The sequence below is a fragment of the Calypte anna genome, chromosome 4A (assembly GCF_003957555.1).
Source record: "Calypte anna isolate BGI_N300 chromosome 4A, bCalAnn1_v1.p, whole genome shotgun sequence".
NCBI lineage: Eukaryota > Metazoa > Chordata > Aves > Apodiformes > Trochilidae > Calypte > Calypte anna.
The window spans coordinates 16,431,210-16,445,819 of NC_044248.1; the positions used below are offsets into that span (position 1 = coordinate 16,431,210).

The window sequence follows — 14,610 nt, forward strand, 5'->3', positions numbered from 1 at the left end:
CTTTTTTAGTTTCTATTGCAAATGCCTTCAGAAAGACACAAAGCCTATGGCAAACAATTCTGTTCCCTATTTATGTTTGCATAGATCTGAGACTCTTACTCCTTGGACTGATTTTCCCACTCAAAGTAATTTTGTTATTAAACAGTGGGTAGTGGATATTACTATTGTGGTGGTAACATGACTGTTTGAACAAGTCATGTCTACTTTTTAAATGTAAAGCTCTGGGTTAATCTAATATCCTTCAAAAGTGTAGGTTTGTCATTAACTCCACAGCTTTTATGCTTAATTTTCCACATATCTAAGATCTGACTGTTTTCCTACTGGCTTTTAAAACCATTGTCTACAGGTAACATTTTATCATGTCATCTTTTACTTTTTAGGCCTATGTGAACCTCCTGTTCTGGTTCCAGTTCTTCTGTGGGTTTTCAGGCACATCAATGACTGACTATTGGATCTTGATTCTTTTCAATCTCCTTTTTACATCGGTGCCACCCATCGTTTATGGTGTCTTGGACAAAGATGTGTCTGCAGAGATCCTCATGCAGCTCCCACAGCTATACATGATGTGCCAGAAATCCATGGTAGGTTCAAGAATGCTTGTCCTGTAGTAAATTGAAATAGTCAGAATTTGAACTATTTTTATCTTTTGTTCTTTCATGGTTCACATCATGCAATTTGCTGTCCCCCAGCTCCCTCCCTTCCTTAGTATCAGAATTCCCAGATCTGGCTGCTGATTTAGATACTAACAGTTGGTAACCTGTCTGGAGTGAGCTCTTTAATCCTGTTAACGCAAATGATGCCTCTTCATTGGAATGCCTCTAACTGGAATTATTTTTCTGCAGATAATCTTTCCCCAAACCCAAATTGATGCTAATTAAGGATGCAGTAATTTGTTCAGTTTGTTTCAATGCTGTTTTATTTTTTCTTTCAGGCTTACTTGCCTTCGACATTCTGGATAACCTTGCTGGATGCTTTTTACCAAAGCCTTGTTTGCTTTTTTGTGCCTTACTTTGTAAGTGCTGGATATGAAATACATGTATGCATTTTGACAAATTAAAAACCCAGGCAAATTAGATAATCAAATCAAGTGCTTGATTTTGCTTCCTTATGTATAAATATGTACTAACACAATTATCATTGGAACTGAGCTGAACCGTGTGCATGCGAATATATGTATGGTATTGAAACTGTTCATGCCACTATGCGTATTAGGACTATAAGTAGAGAATGTATTACCCTGACTTCTGTCTTCCTTTACAGACATATTATGGCTCAGATATAGACATTTTTTCTTTTGGAAACCCTATAAACACAGCAGCTCTCTTCATAATCCTGTTTCACCTTCTCATTGAGTGCAAGTCCATGGTGAGTATTTTGTTTCCAAAAGAGAATATTCCTAACAGCGTGTGCATACAGCTTTCACTAAAATTACACAGAAGAAAGAGCTTCATGTACAAAATAGAGTAAGCATAAAAGGGCCCAAAACCAAATATTTTTTTCATGTGACCATGTGAGCTTTTCTAATGCACCTGTTATCAGAGCCAATAGAATTACTCATATGACTAAAATTAACAAAATTTGGCCTCAGAATTATGTGTGAAAGAATCCTACCTCAGTATGGTTTGGGGGATGTCAGTTTAGTTTTGCAAATGGTAAAAGCAACCAGTAATCTTCTGAGACTTCATCAGTTCCCAGAGCTTGCATTTCAAAGACAACAAAGCAAAATGTTTATTTTAGATGCTTGGAACTGATGATCTGCCCTCTGGCCAGAAAAAACAATTCAGAGGTATGTTTTGGTGCCAGAATTAGGCAACTGTTTTGCTACAGAAATGCTATTCCAGTTTTTAATCATGTCTGAACAAGCTAAAGCATCTGCATTTCAGATAAATTTCACAGCCCTTTCAAGGGTAATACTTGGCTGTTTTGCATAATTTTCAAGAAAATGTACAGATTATGATAGATGGACACAAATTAATGTTTGGCTTTTTTTTCCCTGTAATTTATTTTTAAATTATTTTTAAAATTGTTTCATAATAAATTAAATATCAATTTTTGATTAAGTCTTTTCATTGTTCTTTTGGAAGTATGGCAGTGGTAATAAAAATGTCTTCATTGAGAGTATATTGGTATCTTGAGTGTATCCACATTCTGAATAGGAAAATATTAATGAAATGGATTTTATGTGGCATTTTTGAATGTTAGTGAGCCATCAGACCAATGATAGTGTTCTTTCCATAGTAACTGTTTCAGCTTTAGGTATAAAATTACAAAAAACTCCAATGTAGAGGAGTTAATCAATGTCTCAAGCAAGATACATAGGGTAGTTTCATGTGACAGTCTCATCTCCATTTGCATGAGAAAGCTTTCTCAAGTGGATGAGATGGTGATCTAAGCCAAATGACACCAAAAATGTCTTTCACAGAGGAATCCAAAGCTATGTATTTAGTAAGATTAAAAAAATTAAATATCTAGGTTGTCTATGAACTGTAAATAGAAGGCTCCTTTCATCACAGAATGCTTTGTATAATGTTATGAATATTACCTGAACAGATCCATCCCTTATTACATTAAGCAGCTGTTCTTGGAGGAACAGTGTGTCCATGTTCATGCATGTGTACACACATACAGGTGTTACAGGTCTTTCTGTTTACAGCCTAAACTTGACTTCTTTCCTTCTCTGAATTGCAGACATGGATACATGCAGTCGTTATAGCTGGCAGCATCCTCTTTTACTTTGTCTTCACTCTGGCTTTCGGGGCAACCTGCAAAACCCACAACTCATCATCAAATCCTTGTTGGATCATGGAAAAGCACATAACAGACCCAGTGTTTTACTTAATTTGTCTCCTGACAACTTGCACTGCTCTGCTTCCCAGGTGTATTTCTGTTTTATAATTGGAGATTGCTGTTGCTAACAAAATTAGTTTTCTTCAAGCCAGTGATGCAATGTGATTAGAGCATCTGACTATATGCTCCCTGGCTAGACGTCTTTCTCCCCTGCCACCACTAATGTAAAGAAAATTTCAGAGTTCTACCAGACCATTCCACGTGAGGACAACTCTTTAGTAACATGTTCTCACAGTACATTTCAGTAAATAATTTATTTTGTGATTTATACTATATTAATATATATATTGTATTAAATATTGTCTTTGGAGGGAAAAAACAGTTTGTGATAAACAGCTTCTCAGTCAGAAGAACAAATTTTGCTAGGCCTGATTTTTCCACAATAGCTTGTAACTACTTATATCTGCACTGAAGTGCCAAGGAAACAAAATTGTGCACTGGTTTTGATGCCTTTTTACTGAGGCCTGATGCTATATGCAGAAACCCCACTTCCAGTGTAGTTGGCACCCCAGCCCTTCACTGAAATTTCAAGTGCACATTGCAGCAGTAAATAGTCTGTAGAAGAACTGTGTTCAGGACAGGAAAATGGAGGCACCTGAGATCAGTACCTGTCTTTGAAAATGCCAGATATAAAACATGTTCTGGTGCAGTTGCTGGCCTTACCGTTCACATTCAGAAAATGGCACCTACAAAAGCTGTTTCAGAGGCTGCTGCAGCCTCGGGGTTACTTGAATGGTGTTTTGTTTCCTTTAATGTTGCTGCAAACAGTTTTGAGTCTGCTTCTAAACAGCTTATTTGAAACTGTGTTTATTTTGTAGATTTGTGCTGAGAGTTCTCCAAGGAACACTGTTTCCCTCTCCAGTGCTGAGAGCCAAGCACCTTGACAGACTGACCCCTGTGGAGCAGAGGGAAGCAGTTAGGAGATGGAAAGATGACTGCAGTGTAGATTCTAGAGTGAAGTTCCAGTCTCCTTCTGGGTCTTCAGAGGAAGAAAGCACTACCAGTGTTTTGCCAACATCTAAAACACCTTTTAAGGCCTGTTCAGGAGGTGAGTTAATGGAGTATACCTCTTTCTTACCAGACATGCAGGATGAGTCTGGGAATACAAATGAAACTTGAACTCTGAAAAGACTGTGCCTCTGACTTTCATCAGAGGAAACTAATTCAGACACATTTGGTGGTAACAGTTCATGTGCCAATGTCTCTGCCTGTGCTTCTGAAGAGGGCAGCAGTGCTGTTTCTCTTGCACACAAAGCAGGTCTGAATTCTGTTTTGTGTTAAGAAGATGCTCTAATGTATTTCACAAAGTTGGAATGCTAACTGTTTAAACCCCAGAAGTACTGTGGGTTATGCCAAGTCGTGGTTTAGTTTTTTTCAGGCAAGGTGGATGATGCACATAGTTCCTTAAAAGCTTTGTGTTTATAAAGCTTTCTCGTAATTTATTAAGATGTTCAAGATATAAATGGCTGTGTTGTTCTTTATATTTTTTCACACAGTATACTTAGCATACTGCTTATTTCTTGTATGCAACATTGCATAACACCTTGTGTTGGTATGGACGGGGTGTTGCATGAATACAGTTTTGCAACATCCAGTTCAAGTAAACCAACCTGCTCCCTTGTACTGTGTGTCCTGGTTTTGCTGGGACAGAATTCTTAAAGCATTTTTCTTCTCAGAGAAACTAGTTTTGAGAGACTGCAGGTTCCAGTTCCATGAAAAGCAGACATAAGCTGCAGAGGTTTTGTTTATCCCCAGCTCTGGTGTGCAGATTTCCATAGTGAACGAGTTCAAGGGCAGTTTTGAACCATGCAGGTGCAGTGGGATGGGAGGGGCAAAACCCAGGGCAGCTGACCCAAGCTGGCAACCCAAATATTCCATAGCATAAACAGCACCTTCACTATAAATCAGGAAATTTGGGGAATATAAAAAAACTCTTCTACGATGGCTGATTACCCAAGGGTTCCATTTGTCTCATTCATTGTCCCATCCCTGAGGTCTGCTCCTTCACTCTCTGACTGTCACGTTCTGGCTGGAGCTGTGGTGATGGCACCATTGGACTTTCAGCCTCACTGCCAGGAGCTCACAGCTCATGGCTGCTGTCTCGAGCTCAGTATAATTTTATATCTTATATTAGCATTGGCGTTAATGTTATTTCATTATTTTCATTATTACTGTTACTGTGTTTGTTATTATTCTATTAAATGTGTTTTATTTCAACACACAGGTGTCCTTTCCTTTTACTGATTTCCTTTCTTGGGTGGGGTTGGGTGACAAAATAGCTGTCCAAACTGTGACACACTGCTGTCCTCAAATCGTAGCATTCCCTGGGATTTACCACTTCCTGAAGTACTAAGTAAACAGAAGGACTGAGATGTGGTGTGACTGGGTGGCTTGTTGCAAGACTTCTCCAGTATACATATACAGTGTTTTAACCATTAGATGAGTGGCCCTGATGGGATGTGCGTCATGCATCTCGCTCACCTTCCCCTTCCAGAAAAAGCATAAATCCTAACTCAGCCTTTTCTTCTCAATGATAGCTTATTTTCCTGCTATGTCTCTCCTTTTTGTCCCCATGTGCTGTTTTATGTCATTTGCCACAGACTTCTTTTCATCCTCAGATGTTGTCTGCCTGACTTGGTTTTAAACTGAACCTCATGCTTGCACTGCAGAGTTGTCTGCCAGTTCCAGTGGGTAGCTCCTGTCCATCTTCAGGTCTTCTTTTATAAATAGCATGTTCTAACTGATGACATTACTCCTCTTCACTTCATGTGTTTCTACATTCCTCCAAGCTTTAAAAATAAACAGTTTAAGCATCTATAAAGGCTGTGCAAAAGAATGTATGGCCCATTGAGTATCACAAATTCAAGCTCAGTTGCTCATCTCTCTTGGTGGCGTCCCACTGCTACTGGTTTCCCATTGCTCTGCATGCTGCACAAACACTGGCACAGGTGCCTGTGGCTATTTCTGGATTTCAGCCTCTCTAAAATATTGCCTCTTTTTTATTTTCAAAAAGTTGCTTGGTCAATTTACTGAGAAACTTACAAAATTGTTTGTATCTGCGAGCACCTGTTGAAATAGTTTCCTCAAATTGTAGCTGCTAATATAGTATCACAATTAGAAATGGGCCTATTTTTTTGGTTATTTCTTTTGAAAGCTTTCTGCTCTCAAATTTGCCAGATTTGTGTGTTTATTTTTAGGCACCATGTTTGAGACAAGGGTCCCGCTTTTTAATTGAACCATGAGTTTCCCATGTCCATGATCAACATTACATATTCCACATCTTTTAAGATCTCTGAAAGAATTTAAACAAACTCTGTGAGGTCTCAGACAGCTGCTGCCATGCAGGGCAGATACTGAGGGGGGTTCATGCTAAGTTCATTCAAATACAGGTCACCACATGTTGCCAAAAGTTTAAGAGGTTTCTGTTTTTAAAAGGTAGAATGTAATTAGGGCTGACTCCATCCCTAGAGTTAGTGGGGAGAAAAATAACCTTTCTCTTAGCCTGTAGAACTAAAAATAGTGGAGGGAGCAAGTGATGACAGCCATTTTTGCAATTTTTAAATTTATTTGGTTCAATGTAGGACAAAATATTTGTAACATTCTAATGTAAGGTTGGTGAGGACCTTTGAAGTGAAGGCAGACAGTCAAATGCTAAGAGATGGTGTCAGGCATGTAGGTTTGCAGTTATGAGTTTCAGATGTTTGTAGCATTCTCCTTGCTGCAGGGGTCATGGTGCCAGGAGTGGACTCCAGGTGTCCTGAGTGAAACCTGCAGATTGTGCTGGTACAAGGACAGAATCATAGAAGAACAGATATGCTGGGATCCAATTAATTTACCTGCTTTGCTTCACAGCCCCAAGGCAGGATTGGTTCTCGCCTTATCAGTTCTAGCAGATGTTCTCATTTTGCAAAGATCCCTGGAAAAGCAGGCCAGCCCACTGTTTTCTGGCCCTCAAAGTCAAACACTGGTTTTGTTTCTAATGTCTCATCTGAATTTTTTTCTCTGCACTTTAAATCTATGGCCTCTCCTCTCTTGTGGCCTCAGAGAACAGATTGTGCTGTTCTATGGTTCTGCAACCCTGTGACTATAACTGAGGAACAGTGACCTCTCACAGGGGAGCTCAGGGGCTTGCTGCAGTGACCTGAGTGCAGAGCTCAGTTCTTTCCTATTCCTCTCACTGTAAAAAGGAGTCTGGGGCAAAGCCTGTGACCTGCTCTCTTCTTGTCTCTGTGCTGTAAGGACTTGGTGCCTCCTGAAGTGGTATGAACTAACACACACTCTCTCACACGTATTTTTTTTTTTTTCTTGGTGTGTGGTTTCACTGATGGTGTGTGTTGCTTAAAATTTTCCACTACAGGTTGGTTTTTTTTAGTACTTTTACAAGCAGTCTGATAAAATAACCCATTGCATAAAACCCTATTTTTTGGGGGCAGCAGACATGGATGGCTAAGTGCTGTCTGCTGTGGTCACTTGCTGTTTTTTACTGAAGGGGAGATGAGGGAAGTGAGTCTTTAATAAAAGACTCAAAATGTTAATTGGCCATTTCTAAAGCAGTACCAAATGAAGGTGCAAGCTCTCCCTTTGCTTCTCAGCAGTTGAATGTTTCCCTTATTATTTTTTTCAGCACTGAGGATGTCACTTCAGCACAGCATGACCTAACTGTTCCATTTTCAAAACAGGCTTTTTAAGATCATCTCACAGGTGCCCTCCATATGTCATGAAGGAAAGCATAGCATTTACACTTCTGATTGTGAGTTTAAAACAAACCACAGCCACCCTTAGCCCCCTTAGCTCCAGCTACACCTGGAGCAGCTTTAACTCAATTTTTGATGTGCAAAATCTGATTTACAGGAAAAAAAAATCTGCTTTTTAAAATTATTTTTTTCATAGCAGCCACACCTGCACGAAACACTTGCAGGTGGCACTCAGCCACAGCCTTTACTGCGTGAATGTTTTGGCAGCAGTGAGCTTTGGTTTGTACCTGGGGCACAGTTGGAGCTGAATGTTCAGCCTCAGTCATGGTTCTTCCCTCCAGCCCTGGCTCTGCTGGGGGTCAGACCCAGCCCATGCTGTCTGCAGAGGCCAATGGACTGTGCAGAGGCCAAGCTCTGGAGTTGACTGTGTTAAGATGCTCTGGGAGCTGAGTTCCTGTATGGCTTCTGTATTACTTGTTCCTGGCTTATTTTGATTATGTTCTTCTTGCCCTCATGGTCCTGGAAACCTTAGCTGTTGACTGCAATAAAGGCAGTTTTAAGTATTTTAAGCTGCTGCATGGTACTCATTTTGATATTGATGTGTGTAGATGTTGAAATGCTGTGTATCTGTTTACAGGAGATCGCTGTTTCAAACTAACTGTGTTCCTGAGGAAAGCCATAGAGCAAAATGTCTTCAGAGAAAATGGATGGCAGCTTTTTTTTTTTTGGATTTTTTTCAGTACAGAGTAGTTGTTGGTAGCAATGTTTTGGGTAATATTTAGAAGTGTATATGAAGAAGAAACTGAAAGCTGTACCGTGATGGCAGAGCCAGAATCTCCACAAGTGTTGCAGTGCTAACAGGGCTGTTAAAAAAAGCTACAGAATGACATGCAAATACCTTTCTAAGACAATTTCTAGGCATTACTGCTGAAGTTTTAATTTCCCATGTCTGCAGTGTCATTGAGTCTCTCTTTCTCTGAAAATTAAAGCACGTTTTCAACAGAGAATTTACGTGGAAAACAATTGCAAATTTTTATTAGTACAACTAGAAAGAAACACATCTGCTTGACTGTGTGACATTGCTTCCATTCGGAGCTACAGCTGTCGTAGATGTAAAACCAAGAATTGCTACCTTACAGTGAGGCTACACTAGGAAGAGAAACAGCATAACCGATCATAGCTGTTGTGTCAGCACACAGGGAAAGGCTTGGTACACTGGAAGGAGGAGTATGTTTGCCTATTTCATATGCACACATAGAAAAAAGCAGTATAAAAATACATTTATAAAATTACAAATTTCCTCTTTACATGGAATGTTGTGTCAGACAGTTATAGGAAAGGGAAGGACCCCAACTACTCCCTCCTCAAACCATCTGTGGTGGGGCTTGGCCTATAATTTCCTCAGACGGACCCTATAAAGGAAGGGGTTTGGACCGTGTGTTTAAGCAGGACTCTCCCTGGTTTCCTGGGAGGGACTGCTTGGAAACTGGTGGCAGGCCAAACCCAGTTAATTAAAGTGTGTAATTACATATTATCATTTCATAGTGTTAATCTCTACATGAAATGATTGTATCTGTTCCAGCTTTACAAAATTCAAAGCTGCTGACCATTTCATCTGATGGAGAGATGTCAGGCTGGGCTGTTCATTTCACCTCTTTGCTTTCACTTCTGGCAAAGAGCTCCTTGCCAGCAGAGCCATTGGGCAGATGGTGGGGCAGGCTGGTTGGGCAGTCCCCTGGGCTGCAAGCTCAGGTAACCCTCAGCAGTCCACTTTGGACTGTGCTGCCCTACAGCTGCAGAGATCCTGGCCCCAGGGAAAACTAAAGTGGGGGACTGAGAACTGCAGCTTCCATATCCTTCAAGCAAGGGCACAAAAACCTGCTTCACCTGTAAGCTACTTGCACTGGAAAAACATGGTCACAGCTGCTTTCTCTTATCTATAGCTGAAGAAGAAGAGGAGCATTTGTATATTTTAGTAAAAACAAAATCATTAATATAATAAACAAAATATAATAAAACAAAAAAACCACCCCCAAATCCAACACCTAGCAAAGCTGCTGAAGGCTTTTCTTTCTGAACATGAAACAGTGATACAATAACCACTTAAATAGGGTTTCGGAAACTATAACATAAATATTGAATATATATTAATAATGCTGTCTGGAGTGCTGTCTAATATGTCTAATGTTAGGCATGTTAAAGGAGAAGATATGTAAACCTTCACTTGATTAGTTGTAATGTGATAAATAGTACCTGAAATGTCCTCTAGTTATCTCTTTTAATGCAGGTTCCCACATATGGCAGTTCTGGTATTGACAAGGCCCTGCCATGCTGTCACAGGGGCATGCCAGAGGTAGCAGGGAGGGTAATTCTATGCCTTGGGCTGGATTCACAGGGAACCAGGCACAGCACTGAAACCAGGTGAGTTTTTAAATGCTTTTCTCCCAGGTGGCATTCATCCTGTAACCCTCAGGCTGCTGACTCCTCCTACTCTGGCTTCCCAAAAGTTGTGAAGGATGTCACACACAGCAGTTGATGAGACACCTCCCCTCTAACACTACAATGAGGGGCTAGACTGCATTATAATACTTTTCAGTCAGACTCTCAGCCTCTTCCCTGCCACAGAGGGAGCATTCTGCCATCTGCCTACAGAGAACTTGGGCTCTTTGAGCCTCTGCTGATGAAGCTTTTGCACTTTCCTTAACTGAAGTGGAGATGGAATCCAGGCCTTCTATAAGTCAGACATCTTTCTGCCTTCTCTCTCCTGATTGTTTAATCTAGCTAAGAAAAATTAAATTGTCAATACATGATAATAGAAAAGACCTATCAAAAATATATTTTGCACTTCAAATCTACATTTTCCATATCAACCAAATGTTCAAACTAGCTGGCTCTACAGGACTAAAACACTGCAGTGGCATTGGCAACCCTGTTACGTTTTCAGAGAGCTGGAGATGTTCAATGCACACATGATAGGCTGATTACACTATAAAATGGGGGGGAAAAAAGCCAGTGGGGCAGAGGCTTGACAATTGTGCTAATTCCTGTAGTGCTGTTAAGATGAGGGTGTTTCCTGGATGTATTGAGACATTGAAAGCTTCAGAAAATGAAGTGGTAGAAAGTGTCCATCCATCGGCCCAGAGATACCCAAGCTGGCTCTGGGAAAAAGAGCTATGGAGTTGGGATGTTATGGGTGAGGGTTATGCCCACACAGGTTAACCACTCTGAGGGAGAGAATGCATGAGCTCAGGCACTCCAGCACCACAGACACCTTGGAGACCTGCACGTGTACTTTTAGGTGTCCTGTGCCACATGGATACACAAACTTCATCTCTCACACACCCTCCAGTGTGTGATGTGGCCATGCCTGGTGTTGCCCTTGTGAACAAATGTCCAGTCATGCTGTCTGAATGCACCAAGTTCATTCCCTCATGACAGTGAGTAAAAATACATGTGCTGCTAATCGAATAGTATTAAAATACATTATCTAAAAAGTTTTTTCTAGTCTGTGCTACTGCTTAGTTTGAATAACTGAAAGGCAGAAAGTGACTACTTCTTTTCTTTTAAGCCTTCTGCTGTGTTTGGACCACAGCGCAGTTAAAAGAAAAGTCAAAAGGATTATTAATTCTACCCCAAAGTATATTCACCAGCAGAGGGTTTACCGTTAACATACACTGTATATTCCATAGCTCCACAACAAGAACAGAAAGATCCTGAAACTCCTTTTCATAGTTTCTGGACTGCAAAATCTTCAGTGTTGGAGTGCTGATTTCATTGTTCTGTCAGCACAATTCTTAGCATCTGGAGTTAGTTTAGCAGAAAGGTATGGATGTATATTTGTCTTTCAATCCACTCAATAAAATGTGACACATTACTGTAAACTCCAGGTCCCAAAACCTTGGAAAAGCAGACAGAGCCCCAGGATGTTAAACCAAACAAAGTCCAGCGCCCTGCAGGTTGCTCACACACAAGTGGTCCTCCACTGTCACCCTGCAACAGGAAAGAAAAAAGTCTTTAGGGGCTGCACATGGCCAGTAGTCATACAGTCTCAGCTCCTGCAAGGATTTGTCTTTAATCAGTAATTCAGCTGTAAAACAGGCTGCTCTGCTGAAGTATGTAGCAGCACAGAATGTTACCATTATTTATTCCTTGTTATAATTTGAACAAAAAGTAATCTGCAAAAGGCTCATAAAAATTAAAATATTAGTCTAACACTTAACTAACACAACCAAATCTTAGAGTCTTCAGCAGCATTTCATTATCATAAACTGAAACTGACTACACCAATATTAATAATGAAAGGTGAGTAAAAATACATAACCGTTGCTGTTCTTGTAATAGATGAAATATGCTATACCCAACACACAATGTTGTACTTCGATTTCTGAAACCAAGTTGTGAGTTTCATGTTAGAAAGAAGCCTACCATGCAAGAGTCCACAGTGCCAGACTCATAGCCAGCACACAGCATCCTACTGGTGATGGTTTTCATGTCAAAGTATGACTGGCATTGTTCCAAGGAAATGATGCGAACCTCTCCTTCTTGAAGCTTGAAAGGCACTAAAAACAGAATTAAACATTAAACTATACACATACAAATACTTAATGGCTCTGAGATATGATAAATATTTCCATTAGGGTAGATTATAAATCACAGAATCAGCCAGGTTGGAAAGGACCTCTGAGATCATCAAGTCCAACCCTTCATCCACTACCACTGCGGTTCCCAGACCATGGCACTAAGTGCCACATCAGTCTTTTTTTAAAAGCCTCCAGGGACGGAGAAGCCACCACCTCCCTGGGCAGCCCATTCCAATGCCTGATCACCCTCTCTATAAAGAATTTCATCCTAATATCCAAGCTAAACCTCCCCTGGCAGAGCCTAAGTCTATGCCCTCTTGTCTTACTGAGAGCTGTCTAGGAGAAGAGCCCGTCCCCTCCCTGGCTTCAACCTCCTTTCAGGGAGTTGTAGAGAGTGATGAGGTCTCCCCTGAGCCTCCTCTTCTCCAGACTGAACACCCCCAGCTCCCTCAGCCCTTCCTCACAGGACTTGTGCTGGATCCCTTCACAGCCTCCTTGCTCTTCTCTGGACCCACTCCAGCACCTCAATCTCCTTCTCCTCAGCGCTCAAGCTGTGGCCTCCCCAGCGCTGAGTACAGGGGCAGAATCACTTCCCTGGACCTGCTGGCCACACTGTTCCTGATCCAGGCCAGGATACCATTGGCCTTCTTGGCCACCTGGGCACACTGCTGGCTCATGTTCAGCTTCCTGTCAATCCAGACTCCCAGGTCCCTTTCTGCCTGGCTGCTCTCAGCCACTCTGTGCCCAGCCTGGAGCTCCCCATGGGGTTGTTGTGGCCAAAGTGCAGGACCCGGCACTTCGCCATGTTGAACTTCATCCCACTGGAATCAGCCCAACTCTCCAGTCTGTCCAGGTCCCTCTGCAGAGCCCTCCTGCCTTCCAGCTGATCCACACTTCCCCCCAGCTTAGTGTCATCTGCGAATTTGCTGATGATGGACTCAATCCCCTCATCTAAATCATCAATAAAGATATTGAACAGAACTGGTCCCAGCACTGATCCCTGAGGGACTCCACTAGTGACCAGCTACCAACTGGATGCAGCCCCGTTCAGCACCACTCTCTGGGCCCGGCCCTCCAGCCAGTTCCTAACCCAGCACAGGGTGCTCCTGTCCAAGCTGTGGGCTGACAGCTTTTTCAGGAGGATGCTGTGGGAGACGGTGTCAAAGGCCTTGCTGAAGTCCAGGTAGACTCCATCCACAGCCTTCCCCTCATCCACCAGGCGGGTCACCTGATAATAAAAGGAGATCAGGTTGGTCAGACAGGACCTGCCCTTCCTAAACCCGTGCTGGCTGGGTCTGATCCCCTGTCCATCCTGCAGGTGCTGTGTGATTGCCCCCATATTACTTAATATACATATTAAGTGCAAGGGGAAAAGAAGCCCCCTTTAGCTCAAGACTAGAGTGAAAACAGGCAGACTTTTCCCCTACTGCATCACAAAATTCATGACCATCATGTTCCTGATCAGGAGTGTATGTGTTGCATTCTGGAGAAAGAGCAGGCATATGGGGTCTGGTGTGACACTTGCCGTTCATCCTGCAGTCACAGTGCCAGACTGAGGAGGGGGAGAGAGCCTTTTTATGTGGTGTGGCACTTTTAAGGTGGGGCCAGCTGGCTGGAAAACAGTAAGGCAAGGAAGGTAGAAGAGAGAGCTTCAACTCACTGTTCCATGACAGCACCTCCTTGTTTCTCTGTGCTGCTTTACTCTCATGGTAAAGCTTGGTATAATTACAGCCATTTTGAGTTATGTTTGGGTAAATGTGAGTTAGTGTATCAGAAAGCAGAATTTGATGGTTATTGAAATTACTTTAGTGAATTCAGGAGACAGTAAAGGACTTCTTCCTAGTCTAAAAAGCTGACCAAGCTCAAATTCTAAGGAAAGCAGTTCAACCTAGGGCACAAAGTACTAAATGCTGTGTAGCCATGATGGCTTTTGATGCTTTAAAACATAAAACCTTTCAAACCAATGCACAAACCACATTAGAAAACAAAGGCATTTTTCCATTTCCCAGTGGTGCAAAAGCATTCCTTCTCCAGTGTAGAGAAGGGCAGCCTTCTCTCGTCAATAGTCTAACACCAAAAGGAGAAACACAATGGCTAGAACACTAACAGGGCTGGGACCAGGATAATTTGCATATGATGCATACAGAATTGGTTGTCTAAACAAAGATTTATGTAACACAACTGTCCAAAGTCCAAATTCTGACATAGAGCTTCAATTCAAGAAAATGTTCATTCAGCCTGGATGCCAATGCTTTCAGTGTGTTCCACCTTCACAAAACTAGAAATGTTGCTACTCCCAGTAATCTCGTATCTTCTCAATACAGTTCTCAATACAACCTAAACCAGTAAAATGGTAACCAATTCATTTGGCTTTCTTCATAGGACCTTCTAGAGCCTCAACATTTTGAAAACCAAGCCACTTGTCTAAGTAAGGTCTAAAGAGCGTAAATTCAGGCTGCTGGTTTGAAAGAGCTAGGCTCTCGTCACAG

General features: G+C 41.7%; 2 protein-coding genes across 2 annotated transcripts in view; one reads left to right on the forward strand and one right to left on the reverse strand.

Moving 5' to 3' along the window:
- The window catches only part of ATP10D (ATPase phospholipid transporting 10D (putative)), a 37,177-nt gene extending 32,115 nt beyond the window's left edge, over window positions 1–5,062 (forward strand). The window contains exons 19-23 of the mRNA XM_030450256.1: window positions 381–581; window positions 932–1,012; window positions 1,261–1,365; window positions 2,689–2,876; window positions 3,666–5,062. Of these exons, the coding sequence (XP_030306116.1) occupies window positions 381–581; window positions 932–1,012; window positions 1,261–1,365; window positions 2,689–2,876; window positions 3,666–3,966 (876 nt within the window). The 3' untranslated portion in view covers window positions 3,967–5,062. The remainder of the gene's footprint in view (window positions 1–380; window positions 582–931; window positions 1,013–1,260; window positions 1,366–2,688; window positions 2,877–3,665) is intronic.
- A 6,237-nt stretch (window positions 5,063–11,299) lies between these two features.
- CORIN (corin, serine peptidase) overlaps window positions 11,300–14,610 on the reverse strand; it is a 121,480-nt gene continuing 118,169 nt past the window's right edge. The window contains exons 21-22 of the mRNA XM_030449768.1: window positions 11,967–12,100; window positions 11,300–11,531 (exon numbers count right to left, since the gene is read on the reverse strand). Of these exons, the coding sequence (XP_030305628.1) occupies window positions 11,349–11,531; window positions 11,967–12,100 (317 nt within the window). The 3' untranslated portion in view covers window positions 11,300–11,348. The remainder of the gene's footprint in view (window positions 11,532–11,966; window positions 12,101–14,610) is intronic.